Here is a 20058-nt window from a genome sequence, read left to right as displayed (position 1 = left end):
TGATAACAAGCAGGGTGACTAGAAAGCTGTTGATTCCGTCTGAATCTGCTGTGACCATTCTCAGAACAATATCCCAAGAGTGTTCACAGCAAACAAGGTATTTTCTCCAAGTGATTCACCAATCCGAGGTATTCTCAATGAAATCCTCTTTATAGCTATAGATAGTTTTATATATAATTTTTTTTCCAGAAAAGCACAAAACTTGTTTTTCCAGAATTTGTTTGGCTCTGTTTCGGCTTTCTGTGTGCAATTGCCAGCTTTAATCCTCAAATGTGTCTCAGTATCATTGTGGAAGCACATTGGTTCTTGTGGAAAAGGTGTGTTTGAGGGAATGTGGATGAGACCACTGAGAAAACCAAGGACTTAGGCATAATATAGTATACTATTTGGCTCAGTATAGTCAAATTTTAACCTCTCCTGAGATGAGAGCTTTAATTAATTTATTTTTTTTCTTTTCGTTAAGAAATTCCCTCTCTTTTCTTCTCATGTTTTTCTAAAGGACCAGGTGTTGTAATTGACAGACCTTTGCTTCTTTTAACTCCCTTGCCTTCAAAACCTGTCTTCAACTGCCTTCCTTGTTGTTGATTTCACTTCATATTACTGTTTTCATGCTTTGCTGAAAAACCTTGTTTTCATATACCTCCTTCCAATAATTTGAAACAAAGGTTTTATTTCTTCTTTCCTTCTGGTGTTAGTCAATTTATTATCAAATTGTTTGATTTTCAATTCTTTTCTTGTCGTTCTGCAGAAGCCGAAAGCGGTATGCACTCTCCGTTAACTTTTCTTCCAACCTCCACCCTCTACCTTCACTCCTAACCACAGGACTAACCATTTGCCAAGAATTCAGGAAGAAAACACCAACCTCTCTAATATATACATATATATATGTATATGTATTATCTATCTATCATATATCTCATGCCCCCTGGCCTAAAGTATATATACATATATATTCATATATATATATATTTATACGTAAAGCTCTGTCCACCAACTAGAGTCCATTCAGATTGAAAGGAGCATATTACTGTTGTTTGATCTGTCGATTCTTTTGTATGACGCACTAACTTCTTTGCAGGAAACCTAAAAAAAGAAAAGGCAGAGAGCCCTGTTTTTCAGTCATGGCACCTATGATGGGAACAAATGCTATTAAAGTGGAGAAGGAGGATGCATCTCTCCAGCTTCTATGTCTGTTTCTGTATTGTCCTGATGTGTTATTCTTGGTGTCTGCCTGACTCTGGTGCTATTTCGTTTACATACCACCCACAGTCCCAGTGACCTCCTCCTCCCTGGGTCTTTTCCAGTTTATCGAGTAGAGTTCGTGTCCTTTGACCCACAAAACAGAGATTAAGCCCTTACACGGGACTTTTTCTTAACACCCATTTCAATGATAAACACCTATGTGCTTAATTTCCTGGGCCAGTACTCAGTAAAGGTTTAGAATAATTAATAAATTGCCATGTTTTGCATCTGATTTCCTGGATGAGTACTGTTTACTGAGATGAACTCATGGCTTTTTTTTTTTTTCCCCCTAGTGTGTTTGGGCATATTTCTTAATATGAAGTATCTCAGTTTCCACCATGTGACTCCACCCTGTTTTGCTGCCGTTTTGTGTTGCATGAAGCATGCCTGAATCCTCATCAGTGGCATTAAAAAAAACCCAAAATTTTGGGGGCAAATATTTTCAGCACAGTGTTTCAATAATGTGTCCTCTAAGACAGAATTATCGAAAACATACTATTGAAAGGCCTACTTGTTCGTCTTCCCAAGAGTTAACTTTCTCTCTGGTTGTAATCATTGTCATGTGTTTGTTTCTAATTGTGTGTGTATATATGTGTGTGTGTGTGTGTGTATATGTGTTTGGTACTCTTCCAAAGTCAGATTTTGTGAATTTTTTGAGTAGATGTGTGAAAATAGAGGTGGCTTCCTGTCAGTTTGGTATTATTAATATGATCCAACTGCGAGAAGTTACTGCAACGCTGCATCTTCAAGGGTCCACAGCAGATACACCTTTGCTGTTGACTTTGGCCTTTGAGTCCTTTTATTGTGTGGTGAAGGCATGTTCTGATGTAGGCATGACGTGTCTGAAAGTATGCCAGAAACTGACATGGCTTGCTCCCAGAACCAGATATCCAGTATTACCTTTCCTAGATCCACTATCTCCCCGTCTGTGTCCCGTGGGGCTAATATGTTCCATATGTATCATATATGTTTTGAAATGATTTTTCTAAAATTACTGAAATGAATCTATGCTATAAAAGTCCTTGTCAATATTGTCCAGTAGCGGTCATTTGAACCTGACAACCTGGGAGCAATCTTTACTGTCTCTGTTTAAGTGAATTGGGCTGACGTATATTAACGCATGGACTATGTGGCTATGCCTTCTCTCTATATATATACCCTATAAGAAAAGTACATACGTCTAGCAGCACACATTTTAAAGCCTAGAAGAAATGAAAAGCCCCAATAGACGAGAAGATTTGAGATTTGGGACTTCTTACCATACAGACTACGGTGCAGTTGTGTTCCGTCAGAGGAGACATGCTTAGTTCAAAGTCCTCCTCAGTAGCAAAATACCCTATCACTTTGTGTGATAAAGATACCATTTCACAGCGGTAGAATTCATCTGGCACAGTGTAAACTTAAGTCTTAGATGGTTCTTACTTGCTTACTCTTAATTAATCAAGTCCCAGGAGCTTGCTAGACACAAATATAACTATCATATTATCAGCTACAAACTATATTATTATGTGAGTTGTGATATATTTTTAATTGACTGGGGAAATGGTACATTTCACCTACCAAAATGGAGAAGGAGAGAGAATTACCCACCTATCACATTCACCCATAATGGATGAAAGTTCCCTTTGGAAAAAAGTAAGAGATTAAATTCAGTTACCAATCAATCATTGGCTGTCTTCAAAATCTACCCATAAGTAAAGTTTGTAATGATGGAGAAGGAATCCCAGTTGTTTCATGCAAGTGGTAGTGGGAAAAGAAAAATCATACTACTCAGACCACACCTTGATTCTCTGATTTGACACAACAAAATGCAATGTAACTTGAGATTTGCTGCTCCTCTCACAGAAGAACCTTCTAGAAGCATTTCCTTGTTGGACTAACCCCTGCTAGCCAGTACCATATAAACACATTCTATGTTTAGGAACAGATTTTTCATTCCTAAGTGACTATTGTTTTCAGTATTGGAGTCAATTACTCCAACTCTCCTCATGGCTGGCTGTTTATGTTTGTATATTTACATATTTATACTTCATGTCGGGAAGATTGCTAGCTTATTCTTCCAACCCCTTAGAGGAGGTGTAGGCATGTCTGTCTTAGGCCTGAGTGATGAAAATTGTAGCTTGTCTTTGAAAGAACAGCTTTGACCATCTTACTCTTTTTTAGAAAGGAAAAGGAGAACTTTGGAAAATGAAGACAGTTACTTACGTTTTTCATCCAGTCATCAAATAGTTGCAAAGTGTCTGCTTCATTAAGGTCTCTCAGCTTGCTACTTTTAGAAACTCAAATAACGCATTAAGCATGCTATTCACCACTCTACGCAGTGTTTCATTCTGTTGTGCATAGGGTCCCTATGCATCGGTACCCACTCAGTGGCATTTAACAACAACAACTCAACTATGAGGAGTCCGGGTGTGGCGCTGTGCGTTAATGCATTGGACTGCGAAGTCATTTGAACCACAAGGTCAGCGGTTCAAGCTCACCAGTTGCTCCTTGGAAACTCTATACAAGGTCGCTGTGGGTCGGAACAAACTCGATGGCACTTAACAACAACAACTCAACTATGAGAAGCTCTGGTAGTGTAGTGTTACAAGCCAGGCTGCTAATCTCACGGTCAGCAGTTCTAAACTACCAGCTGTTCCGCGGGAGAAAGATGAGGCTTTTTGCTCCCGTAAAGATTTACAGCCTTGGAAACCCTGTACAGGGTCACTAGGGGGCGGAATCAACTCCATGGCACACCACCACCACCAGCCAACTATGGATTTCCCACAGAAAATGTTTACTTGTTTCTTATAATGAGTGAAGAGACAAAGAATAAATCTAGTTACAGAAGTAGTCTGAGAGAAAAATAGAGAAAGCCAATATGCTTAGGGAAGGGACCACATCAGCTACCACTGACTGTTTTCAATGGAAATTAGCAAAATCCTAGAAGAAAAAATAATTTATATGTTGCCTGAAATGAGAAAGCATCCATTCCTACCAAGAAGATGTCTTTATTGGAACTTTGCTAATGTGATAGATGAGCTTTTTTCTTAGAGGTTTTCTTGATTTTTCACAGGATACATCATAAAGTTTATCTCTGCTAAGCCATGAATTAGACAAAGTTGGAGCCAAAGAACTGATTTCAAGTGGCCCATAGGGAGAGGGAAGTTTGGCAGTCATGAGAACAAACAAATGTAACACTGGATGTTCTTTGAAAGAGATCAGAGATCTTTGGGAAGATTTACATATTCACGTTAAGAGGTCAGCAACAAATTCTAAGGACAGCAGAACAAACAAGATCTTTATATTTTAATATTTTTCAGGAAGAGAAAGACTATTACTTTACTGAAGCTTCTACATTTGGAATGTGGATAGAAGACTTAATGTCTAAAACATGAAAAACAGTTATATATTTCCTCAAAGAGTCTTTGAAACTTTGGCTTCGTACACAGGGAGTATTATATGTCCTGATCCCTTGGAATGTAGCGCAAATGCTTACTTATCAAGCCTTGAAATATAGGAATTGAATCCAGCACAATTACCATCTTTAGGTTTCAAGATCTTTTTCTTACATTATTTTCAAGACTTGGACTCAATTTTGGGGATACCTTCTAGAAGGTTCTCTTAGACTTATCTGGCTCCTTGGACAAGATGCTGCCTCTGTTTTCAGGCAGAGATGAGTTAGACCCTCTCTCCCCTGTCCAGAGGGAGTCAGAGACATCTAGGAATCACAGAGGCACTGATGTCATTGGAGATAATCCTGGTGCTTTACATAATGAGCCACAAGATTGAAGGGATAGGGTTGATGTTTTACTGTTCAGCCACAATTAAGGTTAAATTAGTCCCTCTCCAAACGTTGTGCAGTAGTAAAATTGTTCTGATACTACAGCAAGTACAGAGGTCTTCTAATGCCAGTAGATTACCTCCTGTTGGTTTATCACTTCAAGGATGAAGTGTGGATGGTTGTCATGTCATGAGACATTATTTACTTCTAGTCTGTTTTATAGAGTCCTGGTGGGGTGCTGTGGAATAAAGCACTGGACCACAAGGTTGGTTTGAACCACAAGGTTAGAGGTTCAGTCTCTCCGGTAGCTCTTTGGAAACCCTATCCAGGGTCTCTATGAGTCAGAACTGACTCCACAGCACTTAACAACAAGTCTTTTTTAGGGTTGCTGTAAGTTGGAATTGACTCAATGGCTGATTTGACTTCATGGAATTGACTCCACGGCATTTAACAACAACAAGAAGTGTGTTTTAGGGTTGTTATCAGTTGGAATTGACTCAATGGTTGATAACAGCACTATGGTGTTATAATCACCTTACTTATTAGCAATTGTTGTGAAGTTCTGTCAAGTCACTTCCAACTCATAATGACTTTGACTAGGGTTTCCAAGGAGTGGCTGGTGGGTTTGAACCACCAACCTGTAGTTAGCAAGCTAGTGCTTATTCCACAGTGCGATACCAGTCCTATACTTATTAGTAATAGTTACCAGGTATTAATAACATACTGTGTTCCATCCACTCAGCACATAGTATGCACTTTAAACACTCAGCTGTCAGTTTATCTTAACTGTGGTGGTTTGTGTGTTGCTATGATGCTAGAAGCAACTCCACTGGTATTTTAAATACCCCCAGGGACACCCATAGTGGACAGTTTCAGTGAAGCTTCCAGACTAAGACAGACTAGAAAGAAGGAGAGGTGGAACATGTCTGAATGGCTAGCCACTGAAAACTTTATGAATAGTAACAGAACATTGTCAGTTATAATGCTGAAAGATGAGCCCTTCAGGTTGGAAGGCACTAAAATATGACTAGGGAAGAGCTGCCTCCTCAAAGTAGAGTAGACCTTAATGTCATCCATGATGTTAAGGTTTTGGTAACTCAAAAGGAGAAGAAGCAACTGTAAACATCCATTAATAATTGGAATGTGAAATATACGAAGTATGAATCTAGAAAAATGGAAGTTGCCAAAAATGAAATACATAAAGATTTTTATCCTAGGCTTTAGTGAGCTGAAATGGACTGGTATTGACCATTTTGAATTCAATAATTGTATAGTTTACTATGGTAGGAATGACAGATAAAAGAGGAATGATGTTGCATTCATCATCAAAACGAACATTTCAAGATCTATCTTGAAGTATAATGCTGTCTGTGATAGGATAATACCTGTATGCCTACAAGGATGAGAAGTCTATACCACAGTTACTCAAATTTACACAACAACCACTAAAACCAGCGATAATGTCATTGAAGGATCCTGCCAACTTCTTCAGTGTGAAATTGATAAAGCATGCAATCAAGGTGCATCGATTATTACTGGTGATTGGAATGGGAATGTTGAAAACAAAGAGGAAGGATCCGCAGTTGGAAAATACGGCTTTGGTGATGGAAATGATATTGGAGACTGCATGATAGAATTTTGTAAGACAAATGACTTATTCATTGCAAATACTCATTTTTAACAACATAAAAAGTGACTCTACACTTGGACCTCTCCTGATGGAATCAAGTTGACTACATCTCTGGGAAGAGAGAAAAGAAGCTGCATATATCAGTGGAAGCAAGGCTGGAGGGTCGACTGTGGAACAAAACATCAATTGAACATATGCAGGTTCAGGCTGAAGATGAAGAAAATTCAAACAAGCCCATGAGAGTCAAAATATGACCTTCACTATATCCCACCTGAATTTAGAGACTATCTCAAGAACAGATTTGATACATTAGTTACTAATAATCAAAGACCAGAAAAGTTGTGGGATGGCATTAAGAACACCATCCATGAAGAAAGCAAAACATCATTAAAAAGACAGGAAAGAAAGAAAAGACCAAACAGAATGTCTGAAGAAACTCTGGAACTTGCTCTTGAGCACAGAGAAGCAAAGAAATTAGAAGAGATGATGAAGCAAAAGAGCTGAACAGAAAATGTCAAAGGGCAGCTTGAGAAGGCAAAATCAATATAGTAATGAAATGTGCCAAGACATGAAGTTAGAAGCCAAAAGGGAAAAACATACTCAGCATTATCAAGCTGGAAGAACTGAAGAAAATATTCAAGCCTCGAGTTGCAACATTGAAGAATTCTGTGTTCTCCTGGTTTAGCACTGTAGGATAAGCACTGGACTGTGAACCACAAGGTTGGCAGTTCAAAGCCACCAGCAGCTCCTTGGTAACCCTATACAGGATCACTGTGAGTTGAAATTGATTCCATGGCACATAACAACAACAACAACATGGGCAAAATATTGAGTAACACTGGAAATAGCAAAAGAAGATGGAAGTACTACTACAGAGGCATTGTACCAAAAATAATTGGTTGATGTTCAATCATTTTAAGAGGTACCATATGATCAAGAACCTATGGTATTGTATTCATGTATGTCTTCTTGTTTTCATGTGGCATGGTATTCAGTGGCAACACTGAAGCATTGATGAAAAACAAATGTCCAGGATTTGACAGACTACAAATGGAAATGTTTCAGCATATTGATGAATCACTGGAGGCACTCAATCGTTTGTATGAAGAAATGTGAGAGACAGATAGGTGATCAACTGATTAGAAGAGATCCATATTTGTGCCCATTCCAAAGAAAGCTGATGCAGCAAAATGCGAAAAACATCAAGCAATATCATTAATATCACTTCTAAGCAAAATTTTGCTGAAGATGATTTACAAATGATTGTAGCAGTATATTGATAAGGAGCTGCCAGTAACTCAAGCTGAACTGCGAAGAGGATGGAGAACAAGGGATGTTGTTATTGACATCTGATGGCTTAACTGTTAGCTTAATCAGTAAGTCTTAACTGCATCCACATGGCCAAGACCAGGGCCTGAACTTTGAGGTCTCAGAGACCAGAAAGGTGTTTACTTGTGCTTTATTGACTCTGCAAAGGCATTCCAACTGTTCAGATCATAACAAACTGTGGATAGCACTGGGAAGAATGGGTATTCTGGAACACTTAATTGTGCTCATGAGGAACCTGTACATAGACCAAGAGGCAGTTGTTTGAACGGAACAAGGGGATATGAATGATTTGAAATCAGGAAAGGTGTTGTATCCTTTCACCATATCTATTCAGTCTGTATGCTGTGCAAATAATCTGAGAAGCTGGATCATATGAAGAAGGATTGCCATCAAGATTGGATGAAGAGTCATTAGCAACCAGTAATATGCAGATGACATAAATTTGCTTGTTGAAAGCAAGTGAACTTGAAGTACTTAACGATGAAGATGAATGACTATAGCCTTAAGTGTGGATTGTACCTCAAAGTAATGAAAATGAAGGTTCTCACAAGTAGACTAATAAAAAACATAATAAATGGAGAAAAGATTGAAGTTGTCAAAAACTTCTGTTAGTTTTTCCACAATCAATGCTACTGGAAGCAGCAGTCAAGAAATCAAACAATGAATTGCATTAGGCAAATCTGCTGCAAAAGACCTCTGTAAAGTGTTCAAGAGCAAAGATATCAGTTTGAGGATTAAGGTCCCCCCCCCCCAAGAAGCCATGGTGTTTTTAATCACCTCATATGCATGTGAAAGTTGACCAATGGTTAAGGAAGACCTTAGAAGAATTGCTGCATTTGAATAATGGTGTTGGCTAAGAATATTGAAGATATCATAAGCTTCCAGAAGAACCAACAGATCTGTCTTGGAACAGGTACAGCCAGAATGCTCCGTAACAGCAAGGATTACGAGACTTTATCTCATATACTTTGGACATATCTTCAGGAGGGGCCTTTCCCTGAAGAAGAACATCGTGCTTGGAAAAGTGGAGGGTCAGCGAAAAAGAGGACGCTCCCCAACAAGATGGACCGACACAGTGGCCGCAACATTGGGAACAAAATCAACAATTGTGAGGTTGTTTTGTTCTGTTGTTCATTGGGTCACTGTGAGTCAGAGTGGACTCACCGGAACCTAACAACAACATGCACCAACGACTCAGCACATAGCATGTACTGTAATTCTCTTAGGAATATTTTAAGGTAGTGATTATCACCCCATTTCATAGACCCAGAGAGTAAGGCTTAACTGCATCCACATGGCCAAGACCAGGGCCTGAACTTGTGAGGTCTGGCATACACTTGTGTAACTAACATTGGAGTAGACCTGAGATCAGAGCACATAATGCTGGCACCAGTACCCCAGATCATTCCAAGCCTACCACTGTAACTTGACAAAAGCAAGCTTGAAATCTTAAAGAAATTATCTCAAGCTGCTGTCTGTAAAATGATGATCCCAGACTTCACTTTAGGCCAATTCTTATCAACTATTAACTTAAGAAGAGAAGAGATGAAAACAAACGTCTTGATAAGAACCCAGGTATCACCATATCTCCTACAGTGACACAGTGGGCTTGATCACTGGGGTACAAATTAATGAAGTCTCTCATGTCAAAAAGGAAATGGTTTCATGAGAAGTTGTTTTGAACATACATGTCACCAAGATGCTGATGAATGTCAGATTTCTACTTTTGAATTCTGTTGTTCAAATCACCATCAGATTTTTTTTCCACTCAGAATATATATATTTTTATATTTCTATGAATACAGATCAAAATATAGAAGACCTTTCTAGTTTTGAAGAGTCCTGGTGTGGCGCTGTAGGATAAGCACTAGACCTCAAGATCGGTTTGAACCACAAGGTCAAGCTCATCAGCAACTCCTAAGGAACCCTATCCAGGGTGGCTGTGAGTCAGAACTTCAGAGCACTTAACAACAACAGCAGTTTTAAGGAGATAATTCTTTTAAGCTACTGAAGCTCTTGGATCAACTATCAACACTTGCGGAAGCAGCAGTCAAGAGATCAGGCGACGTATTGCATTGGGCAAATCTGCTGCACAGGAACTTTTTAAAGTATTGAAGAGCAGAGATGTCAGCTTTAGGACTAAGGTGCGCCTGACCCAGGCCATGGTGTTTTCAATAGCCTCATATGGATGCGAAAGCTGGACAGTGAATAAGGAAGATCGTAGAAGAATTGATGCCTTTGAGTTGTGGTGTTGGAGGAAAATACTGAGAGTGCCATGGACTGCCAAAAGAACCAATAGAGATCTGTTTTGGAAGAAGTGCAACCAGAGTGCTCCTTGTTGGCCAGGATGGCTAAGCTTTGTCTCTCATACTTTGGACATGTAGTCCGGAGGAAACAGTCGCTGGAGAAGGATGTCATGCTGGGTAAGGTGGAGGGTCAGAGAAAAAGAGGAAGACTCCTAACGAGTTGGATTGGCCAGGTGGCATCATTGATGGCGTCAAGTGTGGCAGCGGTGGTGAGGTTGGCCCAGGATCAGACATTGTTTCTTTCTGCTGTGCATGGGGTCGCTATGAGTCGGTTCCGACTCGATGGCACCTGACAACAACAACTGAAGTACATGGAATGTTTGACGTCTGTCCTTTGACAGAATTCCAGTGTCAACAGTTATTCACTGGGTAGCTTCATCTCATGAGGGACAGAATACCTTGGGTAGCACAAATGGTTAAGCTCTCAAGTGCTAGCCAAAATGTTTGTGGTCCAAACCCACCTAGAGATGTCTTGCAAGAAAGGTCTGGTGATCTGCTTGTGAAAGATCTATGGAGCAGTTCTACTTGGCACACATGGGGTCTCCTTGAGTCAGAATCAACTCAAGGGCAACTCACAGAAACATTTTGATAAGAAGTCCTGCGTTCCATTCCATAGGGCTGGTTAAAGCAACTTCCAGATCATTCCAATGAACATGGAGTACAGTTTTGAGTTTTTCATAATAACGAATAATAAAAGCAACAAGTGAAATCCTGCCAAGTAAATTTCAACTCACGGTGACCCATTGAGTATAGGATTCCTGAGGAGCAGCTGGTGTGTTCCAACCATCAGATCTTGCAATTAGCGGCCCAACACTTCTACAGCACCACCCCAGGAATACTGAAGTAATAAGAGACAACATGAATTGAGCTTTCCATACATTATCTTCTTTAGTCCTTGAGGCAAGACACTTTTTATCAACAGAACCATCTTGAGTTCCAGAGCACTTTGGTAACTTGACTGAAGTCAGACACCTCTGCACTGCCCCTGTTGGGAATGAACCCAGTGGCTAATTGTGGAGCCAGGGTACATGTAGGAAAGGGGTAAGAAAGTGTGCAGTATCCAGAATGATGCTTTTCTAAAACATCATGTCTAAATGGCTTTGAAAAAGCAATTTATCTAAACTGTATACATGAGGAATTACCCTGGGGTAAATAGGAAGTGCTGAACAGTGTAGTTGCTAGTTTTTGCAGACTGTTGTTAATGTGGTCTGTTGCTTTCTGTTGTGTGCAGAATCTCATAGCTGCTTGTGGCTCTATGAGCTCATGGCTCTAGGGTAGAACAGGCAAAATTTTGTAGACTCTTGCTACTGACTATTTAGTGTTAATAGCAGTGGCGGTACAGGTTCTGTTTCCTTCTCTTGGGTCATATTAGAGTTAATAGTGGATGCTGTTGAGCCCTATTCATTATTACCTAGTAATGAGCTACTCTGAGATCTTCCAACAGACCCGAAGTTCACTCGAGTCCTTCCGGTATCACTACAGACACATCATTCTGTTGGCTACAGCACTTTCTGGAATGATGTTTTCAGCACAAAAAGATGACATGCTAATTGCCATCCTCCATTTTGATTGTTTTAGGCATTTGAACACCTCCTTTAGCCTAGCTCCGAATATCTATTACCTGAAGCACAGCTTTCCAGATCAAAGAATAGCCCTGTTGTACATCTTCTGCCGCATTTAGAGTCTCCAAAGTCAGCATCCATGTAGCTCACAGCCTCATCTCCAACCCTGTGTAAGATATTTCTGTGTTCTGCTTTTGATCTGCAGGAAATTAAACTTGTTTGTTTCATCCATTTATCAGATTAGGATACATTTATCTCTCCTGTCAGTCCAAACACAAGTTGGTCAGCTAATCTGTTTATACGACTTTGAAATAGGACAGTGTGTGTTTAGACTCATCCTTCCCTGCAGGGAAAGTTTTTTAGGAGCAATTTGTATTTGTTTTCTAACAACAGTTAGCTCCAGTCAGAATATTTTCTAGGCAGACACATCTCCATACACTTTTGTAAACACCAGATTGAAATCATGAAGTATTCCCAACTGCTAGCATTTTTCTTCTTTGCTGGTTAGATAAATCCGGTTCTCCTTGCATAGGTTGTACATGGAATCTGCTTCCATGTCTTCCCAGTGGTATATTGCTGCTTGGTTTCCTTCTGCATTGTTTATGGGTATCTTGTACCATTTCCCGTGGTAATACGTGGTGTGTATACCTTTGTGTTTATGTATGCATATAGGGGTCCCATTAATGCTTTGTCACTAAAGGAAATGGGGATAGCAATGGCTTCATTAAACCAATAACTGTTCAGTGTTAGCAGTTTCCAAAGGGATATGTTATTAAGATTTGCTCCAGGTCAGATTGTGGCCAGACTGCCCATTATACAAACCTGGGCCCTAAATTCTAGATTTGCTTCAATTTCATGGATTGGGATTATGCCAATTTGGGAACCAACCAGTGGAGCTTAATGTGGGTATTATGCATTTAAAAGGGTGGGCAGGGAAATTCTCAGGGATAGCATTAGTCCAGTGGGCCCCCTATAAAAAAAACAAAACATCACACTCTTAAAGGTTTAGTCAGAATATGGCCTTACAAATGTGTCTTCTTTGTTTGTTTTTGTTCACCGAGCAGTATATTAATTAATCCTGGAAACCACCTAAAGATCCAAGAAGGTACTTTAGGATTTTTCATCGCAAGTGACGCCAAAGAAGTTAAAAGGTAAGACTTAACTTATTTTCACCTGACTTCTCTGGTCTGTTGAGAGACATATTGACCCAGTCAGGGGGTCTTGCTTCTATATGTGTAAGGGGCTGACTCTCAAATTTCTTAACCTGCCTATGCACATCAAATGGTGCCAAGTCTTAGGAAAAAAGGTATTTTGTTTCCATGTTTTGTTTTTCACATAATTCCACATGTTTGGATTGGAATCATATTTTTTTTCAGAAATAGGATAGTCTAGCTATGGACTCCTTTATTTTATGTGTAAAGAAACTGAGGCCCAGAGAGCGTTGGTGGCTACTCCGGGCATCTGCTTATCAGTGAGACAGAACTGCACAGGAGAGTCACCCGGCTGCTTCTTTACTGGTCTTTAGTTACTAGCAGCTGGGCAAATCTCAACAATGATCAGTTTTTGACTTTGAACACCAGACTCTCCCAAACGGATTTGCACATGGCTGCGATTCATTTCCGGTGAATTCTAAATGGCTGTGTTTTCACTTGCGGCTTTCTTGGTTGGCGGGTGAAGTTGTCAAGTTGTGCTTCTATTGATACATCTCAAGATTTCACTGGTCACAGGGCAAGCACACAATTTTATGACATGTATGTTAGTAACCGTAAACCCACTTAGGCAGCCTAGGGGAGACTACAGGGACCTTTGCAGAGCACCACTGAATTTTCTTTGCAATTCTATCCTTTGGACTTGGGAAAACTTAATAGCAGGAACTATTACTCAAATTGTCATATAAACCACCCAGCTAACAGTTGTTGTGGTTAAGTGACACCAAGTTGTTTCTGACTCACAGTGACCCTGTATAGGATTTCCGAGGAGCGGCTGGTGAGCTTGAACCGCTGACCTTGCAGTTTAAACTGACTTTGCAGTCTAGCACGTGAACCCACAGCGCCATATCAGGGCTCTCTAACAATCATGTAACATAAAATATTTTCAATAAATTATCCATTGTAAACCTCTATACAGGTAGCCCCAACTGACAACAGCGTTCTGTTCCAGTGACTCCATTCTAAGTCAGTTCTGACATAAACTGAATACCTAATTTTATTTCATTTTGTAGTTTCATTCCTAGTGTTTTCTTCATTATCAATATCTTTATAAATCTGATCTTTATTTGTCTCTAGGGGTTGACATGAGAATGATAATATCAGGAAAGGATGTGCTACCACATTGTGATACATATGGCTGATGATAAGATGTAAAACCCGAGCCCCAAACAACTTAGTCCTAAGTGCATTTTTTTTGCAACTAGAAGACATTGAAAGTCGAGGGCTACCTGTAGTTAATTACATGTGGTGCTGTGGAGTCCCGGTATAGCACTGTAGGAAAATGCACTGGACTGCAAACTCTGCTTGAGCCACAACATCAGCAGTTCAAGCTCACCAGCCATTCTTTGGAAACTCTACACAAGATCACTGTGAGTTGGAACCGACATGATGGGCCTTACCAACAACAACGTGGCACTGTGTGGTAATGTCCTGGATCGCAAGATTAGTTTGAACTGCAAGGTCGGCAGTTCAAATTTACCAGCCGCTCCTTGGAAACCCTGTTCAGGGTCACTGTTAGTTGGAACTGACTCAATGCCCCTTTATAGCAGCAGTGACAACATTGCCTTACTTAATGAGTTCCTACTCAAAGTCAGGCAGTAGGTTAATCATTCAACATGTTTTATTGCTACTCCTCAAAATAAGCCTCTAAGATTAGTCTTCTAAAACACTCGGAGCTTTAGGGTTCTTAATTGTAAAATTGAGATAAATTATTTACTCAAGGCTACACAACACAGTCCTGGTGTTAATGTGCTGGACTGGAAGGTCGTTTGGACTGCAAGGTCAGCGGTTCAAGCTCATCAGCTGGTTCTCGGAAACCTTATACAGGTTTGCTGTGAGTTGGAACTGACTCGATGGCACTTGACAACAACAACACAACACATAAGTTAGTGACACAGCCTGGATCAGAACTGGTAGTTCCTTTTCTGAAACCCATACTCTTCCTGCCAAATTTAATAATAGTAGCCAGTTCTTTAGCATCGTTAAGTATGTGATGGTGGTCTTATAAATCCGGTTGTTATTGTGTGCCATCAAACTGATGTCCAACTTGTAGAAACACTAAATGACAAGATAGAACGGCCCATGGGGTGTCCTGGATTATAACCTTAATGGGATCAGATGACCATGTCTTTTCTCTCGTGGCGTTTTTGGGTGGGCTCCAATAGTCAACCTTTTGCAGTTAGCAGCCTAGCGTGTAACAATTGTGCCACCGTGATGCCTTGTTCTGAATCCTGCTGCTGTTGCTGTGTGCCGTGGAGTCGGTTCCGACTCATAGCGACCCTGTACAGGGTTTCCGAGGCAGTGAATCTTTACGGGAGCAGAATGCCTCCTACTTCTCCCGCGGAAGAGCTGGTAGTTTCAAACTGCTGACCTTGCGGTTTGCAGCCCGATTCGTAACCACTATGCTACCAGAGCTCCTTCTTTCTGAGTCCTAGGTATTCCATATTTATTAACTCATTGAACGCTCACAATAACCTTGAGTCAGGTAGCATGAGTAGCCCTGGTTTATAGATGAGGAGACCAAGACGCAGATCAGTTAACTCATTTGTTAAACGTCACACGCATAGGCTGTGGTTAAGCCAGGACTGAATCCTGGCCCAGTACCTATGCTCTTAATGACGTGCCTGACAGGCTGATTGAACAAACATGACGTTTGATGACTGATGCTTATTTTCTTCTTCTTCACCCACCCTAGCAAATTAACCATACCATTTACAAAGGTTTCAGGGAAGGAAAACTTATTGGGGTGGAGGAAGAAGAGGAAAACGAAATTCTTAAAAATGAACCTCATTACTTTTATTAATGCAAATCAGGAAAGATTGCCATTGGTCAGTTAAGGAATAGGACAACTTTCCTACTTAGTTTTGCAATTTCCCTATTCTTTTGGAGCATCCTAAGACCTGGGTTAACCTGAGAGAGGAACGGGGTGGAGAGTGGGGCCAACGTCAACCACCACAGGCCCCACACCCACCAGGCCCTCTGACAGGGAAGATTGTACTCACATCCTGATCACAAGGCACAAGAGCTAGAGGCAGCATGTCAGCACTAAGCCGAGGAGGCTGGGGAGCTCAGTGGCCCCATACATCACGTGGACCTCCCAGATAGCAAATATAACACGAAATTCCCATTTGTGTAATTCCATTTTCTATTGCATCTCTCACTAATGAATGTCACAAATACCAGGCAGTCCCCAAAACAAATTACCTCCTGTATTAGGGAGCACAATATGTCTCATTTCAGTGTTTTATGGTATTCACAAATACATGCTGACATAATCAGCTACACCACCAGCCTGTAATTTTCCATGGTGTGGGATGTGTCAGGGCAAATGTTGTCAGTTAGGGGATTTCAGATAGATGAAGATTGCAGAAAGGACAGTGGAGATCTGAATGAAACTAAACGAGTTTTGTAAAAATGGAAAAGTAGATTTAATGATCTCGTATTGAGTTACACCCTCTCTTACCAAAAAAAAAAACAAACTTTTTTTTAAGGCAACAAAAAAGTGCAGTCATAGTTCCAGCATCAAAAAGGTCACTTTGGGCTGGATATTCAGGAAATTTGTCCTGTACCTCCTGCCTTTTAAAAAACTTTGAAATATAATCTTAAATACAGGAGCTACAAACTGGTGATTCACAGATTAAATGTGGCTTATATAGGCATGATTCTTTTGATTCCCATTTAAACTAGTTGTCAAGATGATAAAAAACCATGAGCTTTTATATGAAAATTCTTGTTACAGGTTTCCTCTGAAAAATGGGCAGATCACACAATACTTGACAACGTTCTCATACTCATTCATTCATTCATTAAATGTCTGTAGGCCATCCCCGGTTGTTAGGTGATAATGAGTTGATTTCCACACATTAGAACCCAATGTGACAGAGACAAGTGCCCCAGTGGGTTTTCTTGGCTCTTATTTTTAGGGAAGGAGATCACCAGCTCTTTCTCCTGTGGAACTGCTAGTTGGGTTTGAAGCACCAAGCTTTTGGCTAGCAGCCAAGCCCTTCACCATTTCACCATAAGTGATCCTTTACTGAGCTCTAGTCGGGCATCTGGGGATACAATGTTGAACAAGGACAGAAGTTACTGCTCTTATAGTTCTCACGTTCTAGGGAGAATCGAATTAGGTCATTGATTTGTTATTGTTAAATGCTGTCAAGTCCATTCCAACTCATAGAGTCCCTGTATAGGGTTTCTGAGGAGTGGCTGGTGAGCTTGAAACCACCAACCGTGCGGTTCAAACTACTGCAGTCCAGCACATTAACCCACACCACCACACCAGGGCATCGGTTTAGGTTGGGTATTAATGGAGGCAAGTGGTATTTAAGGAGAGAGTGAGATAAATTAAAAAGAAAAAAAAAAATTAGAAAGTAAAAGGGAACATCTAGTGAAAATTGCTAATGATGAGAAGAGGTTTGGTGGGTTCAAGGCATCAAAGTAGAAAATGTGGCTGGGACAGGGTAGATGTGGTCTGAGATGAGTGTGGAGAGGGAAAGAGGCAAAGCGAGTTCCTGCAGAACTTAATGAAGAGTTTGCAGTTTGGTTATAAAATGCTAGACATTGGACGGTTTTAAGCTGAGGATGGTGTGGTATGACTTATGTTATTAAGGAGTCTCTCCAGCTGTGTTGGCAGAGGAAGGGATGTAATGCATCAGGTGATGAGGCCCAGAGACTTGGAGGATACTCATCGGTTAGGTGACTAGATGATGGTTACTTGGACTAACCTAGTAAGTCTAGTAGTTCCTGACTCAATGACCCTCTGCACAACAGAACGAAACACTGCCTGGCCCTGTACCATCATCACAATTGTTGTTAGGTTTGAGTCTACTGCTGCTGCCATTGTGTCAATTCATTTTGTTGAGGGTCTTCCTCTTTGTCTCCGATCCTACGCTTTACCAAGCATGATGTCCTTCTCCAGGGAGTGGTCCTTCCTGACAGTATGTTTGGAGCATAAGAGACAAAGTCTCGCCATTCTGACTTCTAAGGAGCATTCTGTCTGAACTTCTTCCCACACAGATTTGTATGTTCTTTTGGGAGTCCATAAGACTTTTAATATTCTTCTCTAAAACCGTAATTCAAATGCATCGATTCTTCTACAGTCTTCCTTATTCACTGTCCAATTTTCACATGCATATGGGTCAATGGAAAATACCATGGCTTGGATCTGGTTCACCTTAGTCCTCAAACTGATATCTTTGCTCTTGAACATTTTAAAGAGGTGTTGTGCAGCAGATTTGCCAAATGCAATATGTTGTTTGACATATTGACTGCTGTTTCCATGAGTGTTGATAGTGGATCCAAGCAAAATGGTCCAGTAGTGGGGATTTTTGTCTTTTTTTGCTTTGAGGTGTAATCCATATTGAAGTCTTTGCTCTTCATCAGCAAGTATTTTAAGTCTTCTTTGCTTCCAGCAAGCAAGGTTATATCATCTACGTATCTAAGGTTGTTAATTTTCTTCCTCCCAACCTCATACCGAGTTCTTCTTCATAGAATCCAGCTACTTGGATTGTTTGCTCAGCATACAGATTGAATAAGTATGGTGAAAGGATACAACTCGGGTACACACCTTTCTTGATTGTAAACCATTCAGGGTCCCTTTGTTTGTTCAAATTACTGCCTGTTGGTCTATGTACAGGTTTTTCATGAGCACAATGAAATGTTCTGGACTATCCATTCTTCTCAGTGTTATCTAAAGTTAGTAATGAACCACACATTCGAAAGCCTTTGCATAGTCAGTAAAGCAAAGTAGACATCTTTCTAATAGTCTCTGCTTTCAGTGAAGATCCATCTGATGTTGGCACAGATAAAGATATCCATGTTTTCCTCTGAATCCAGCTTAATGCCCCACAGTTCAATATTGAATATATTGTTGTAACTGATTTTTAATTATCTTAAGCAATATTTTACTTGTTTGTGATATTGATGATATTGTTTGATGTCTGCATTCCTTTGGATCTCCTCTCTTTGGAATGGGCCCAGATATGGATCTCGTCCAATTGGTTGGTCAGTGACTGACTTTCAACTTTCTTGGCATAGATGAGTGAGAATCAGTTTGTTGAAAGATTTCAATTTCTATTCCATCCATTCCTAGAGGTTTGTTTTTTGCCAATGCCTTCAGTGCTGCTTAGACTTCTTCTTTTTGTACCATTGGTTCTTGATCATTTGCTACCTCTTGAAATAGTTGAACATCAATTATTTCTTTTTGGTACAGTGACTCTGTGTATTTTTTTACATCTTCTTTTGATGCTTTCTGCATCATTCAGTATTTTGCCCATGTTGTTGTTGTTAGGTGCCATTGAGTGGGTACTGATTCATAGTGACCCTATGTACAAGAGAACAAAACACTGCCCGCTCATGGGCCAACCTCACAATTGTTGCCTTGCTTGAGCCCATTGATGCTGCCACTTTGCCGGTGCATCTTGCTGGGGGTCTTCCTCTTTTTCTCTGACCCTCCACCTTACCCAACATGATATCCTTCTCCAGTGACTGGTACCTCCTGACAATATGTCCTAAGTATGAGAGATGAAGTTTGGCCATCCTGGCCTCCAAGGAGCACTCTGGCTGCACTTCTTCCAGCACAGATCTGTTGGTTCTTTTGGAACCCTGTGGTACTTTCAGTATTCTCCTCCAGCACCATAACTCAAATGCATCAATTCTTCCACGATCTTCCTAATTCACTCTCCAGCTTTCACATGCATATGAGGTTATTGAAAATACCATGCCTTGGGTCAGGCGCACCTTAGTCCTCAAGCTAAAATCTTTGCTCTTCAACACTTTAAAACGGTCTTGTGCAGCAGATTTGCTTATGCAATATGTTGTTTGATTTCTTGACTGCTGTTCTATGAGTGTTGATCCAAGAAGAATGAAGTCCTTGACAACTTCAATTTTTTTCTACCTTGATAAGAATGTTGTTTATTGATCCAGTGGTGAAGATTTTTGTTTTCTTTATATTGAGATGCAATCCATACCAAAGACTGTCGTCTTTGATCTTCATCAGTAAGTATTTTAAGTCCTCTTC

The 20058-nt window shown here is 40.3% G+C and overlaps 1 protein-coding gene across 31 annotated transcripts in view; it reads left to right on the top strand.

Annotated features, from left to right (window-relative positions):
• The window catches only part of KCNMA1 (potassium large conductance calcium-activated channel, subfamily M, alpha member 1), a 1077241-nt gene that overhangs the window by 848483 nt on the left and 208700 nt on the right, over window positions 1–20058 (top strand). For 19 of the 31 annotated variants that reach the window (XM_006837432.1, XM_006837421.1, XM_006837418.1 and 16 more), the window contains one exon: window positions 12897–12983. In XM_006837432.1, the coding sequence (XP_006837495.1) occupies window positions 12897–12983 (87 nt within the window). Of the gene's footprint in view, window positions 1–748; window positions 761–12896; window positions 12984–20058 lie in introns of all 31 variants that reach the window. The other 12 variants (XM_006837416.1, XM_006837414.1, XM_006837434.1 and 9 more) reach the window with 1 other exon arrangement.

This window comes from Chrysochloris asiatica, unplaced genomic scaffold (genome assembly GCF_000296735.1).
Source record: "Chrysochloris asiatica unplaced genomic scaffold, ChrAsi1.0 scaffold00020, whole genome shotgun sequence".
NCBI classification, from domain to species: domain Eukaryota; kingdom Metazoa; phylum Chordata; class Mammalia; order Afrosoricida; family Chrysochloridae; genus Chrysochloris; species Chrysochloris asiatica.
This window is presented reverse-complemented; position numbering and strand designations above follow the sequence as displayed.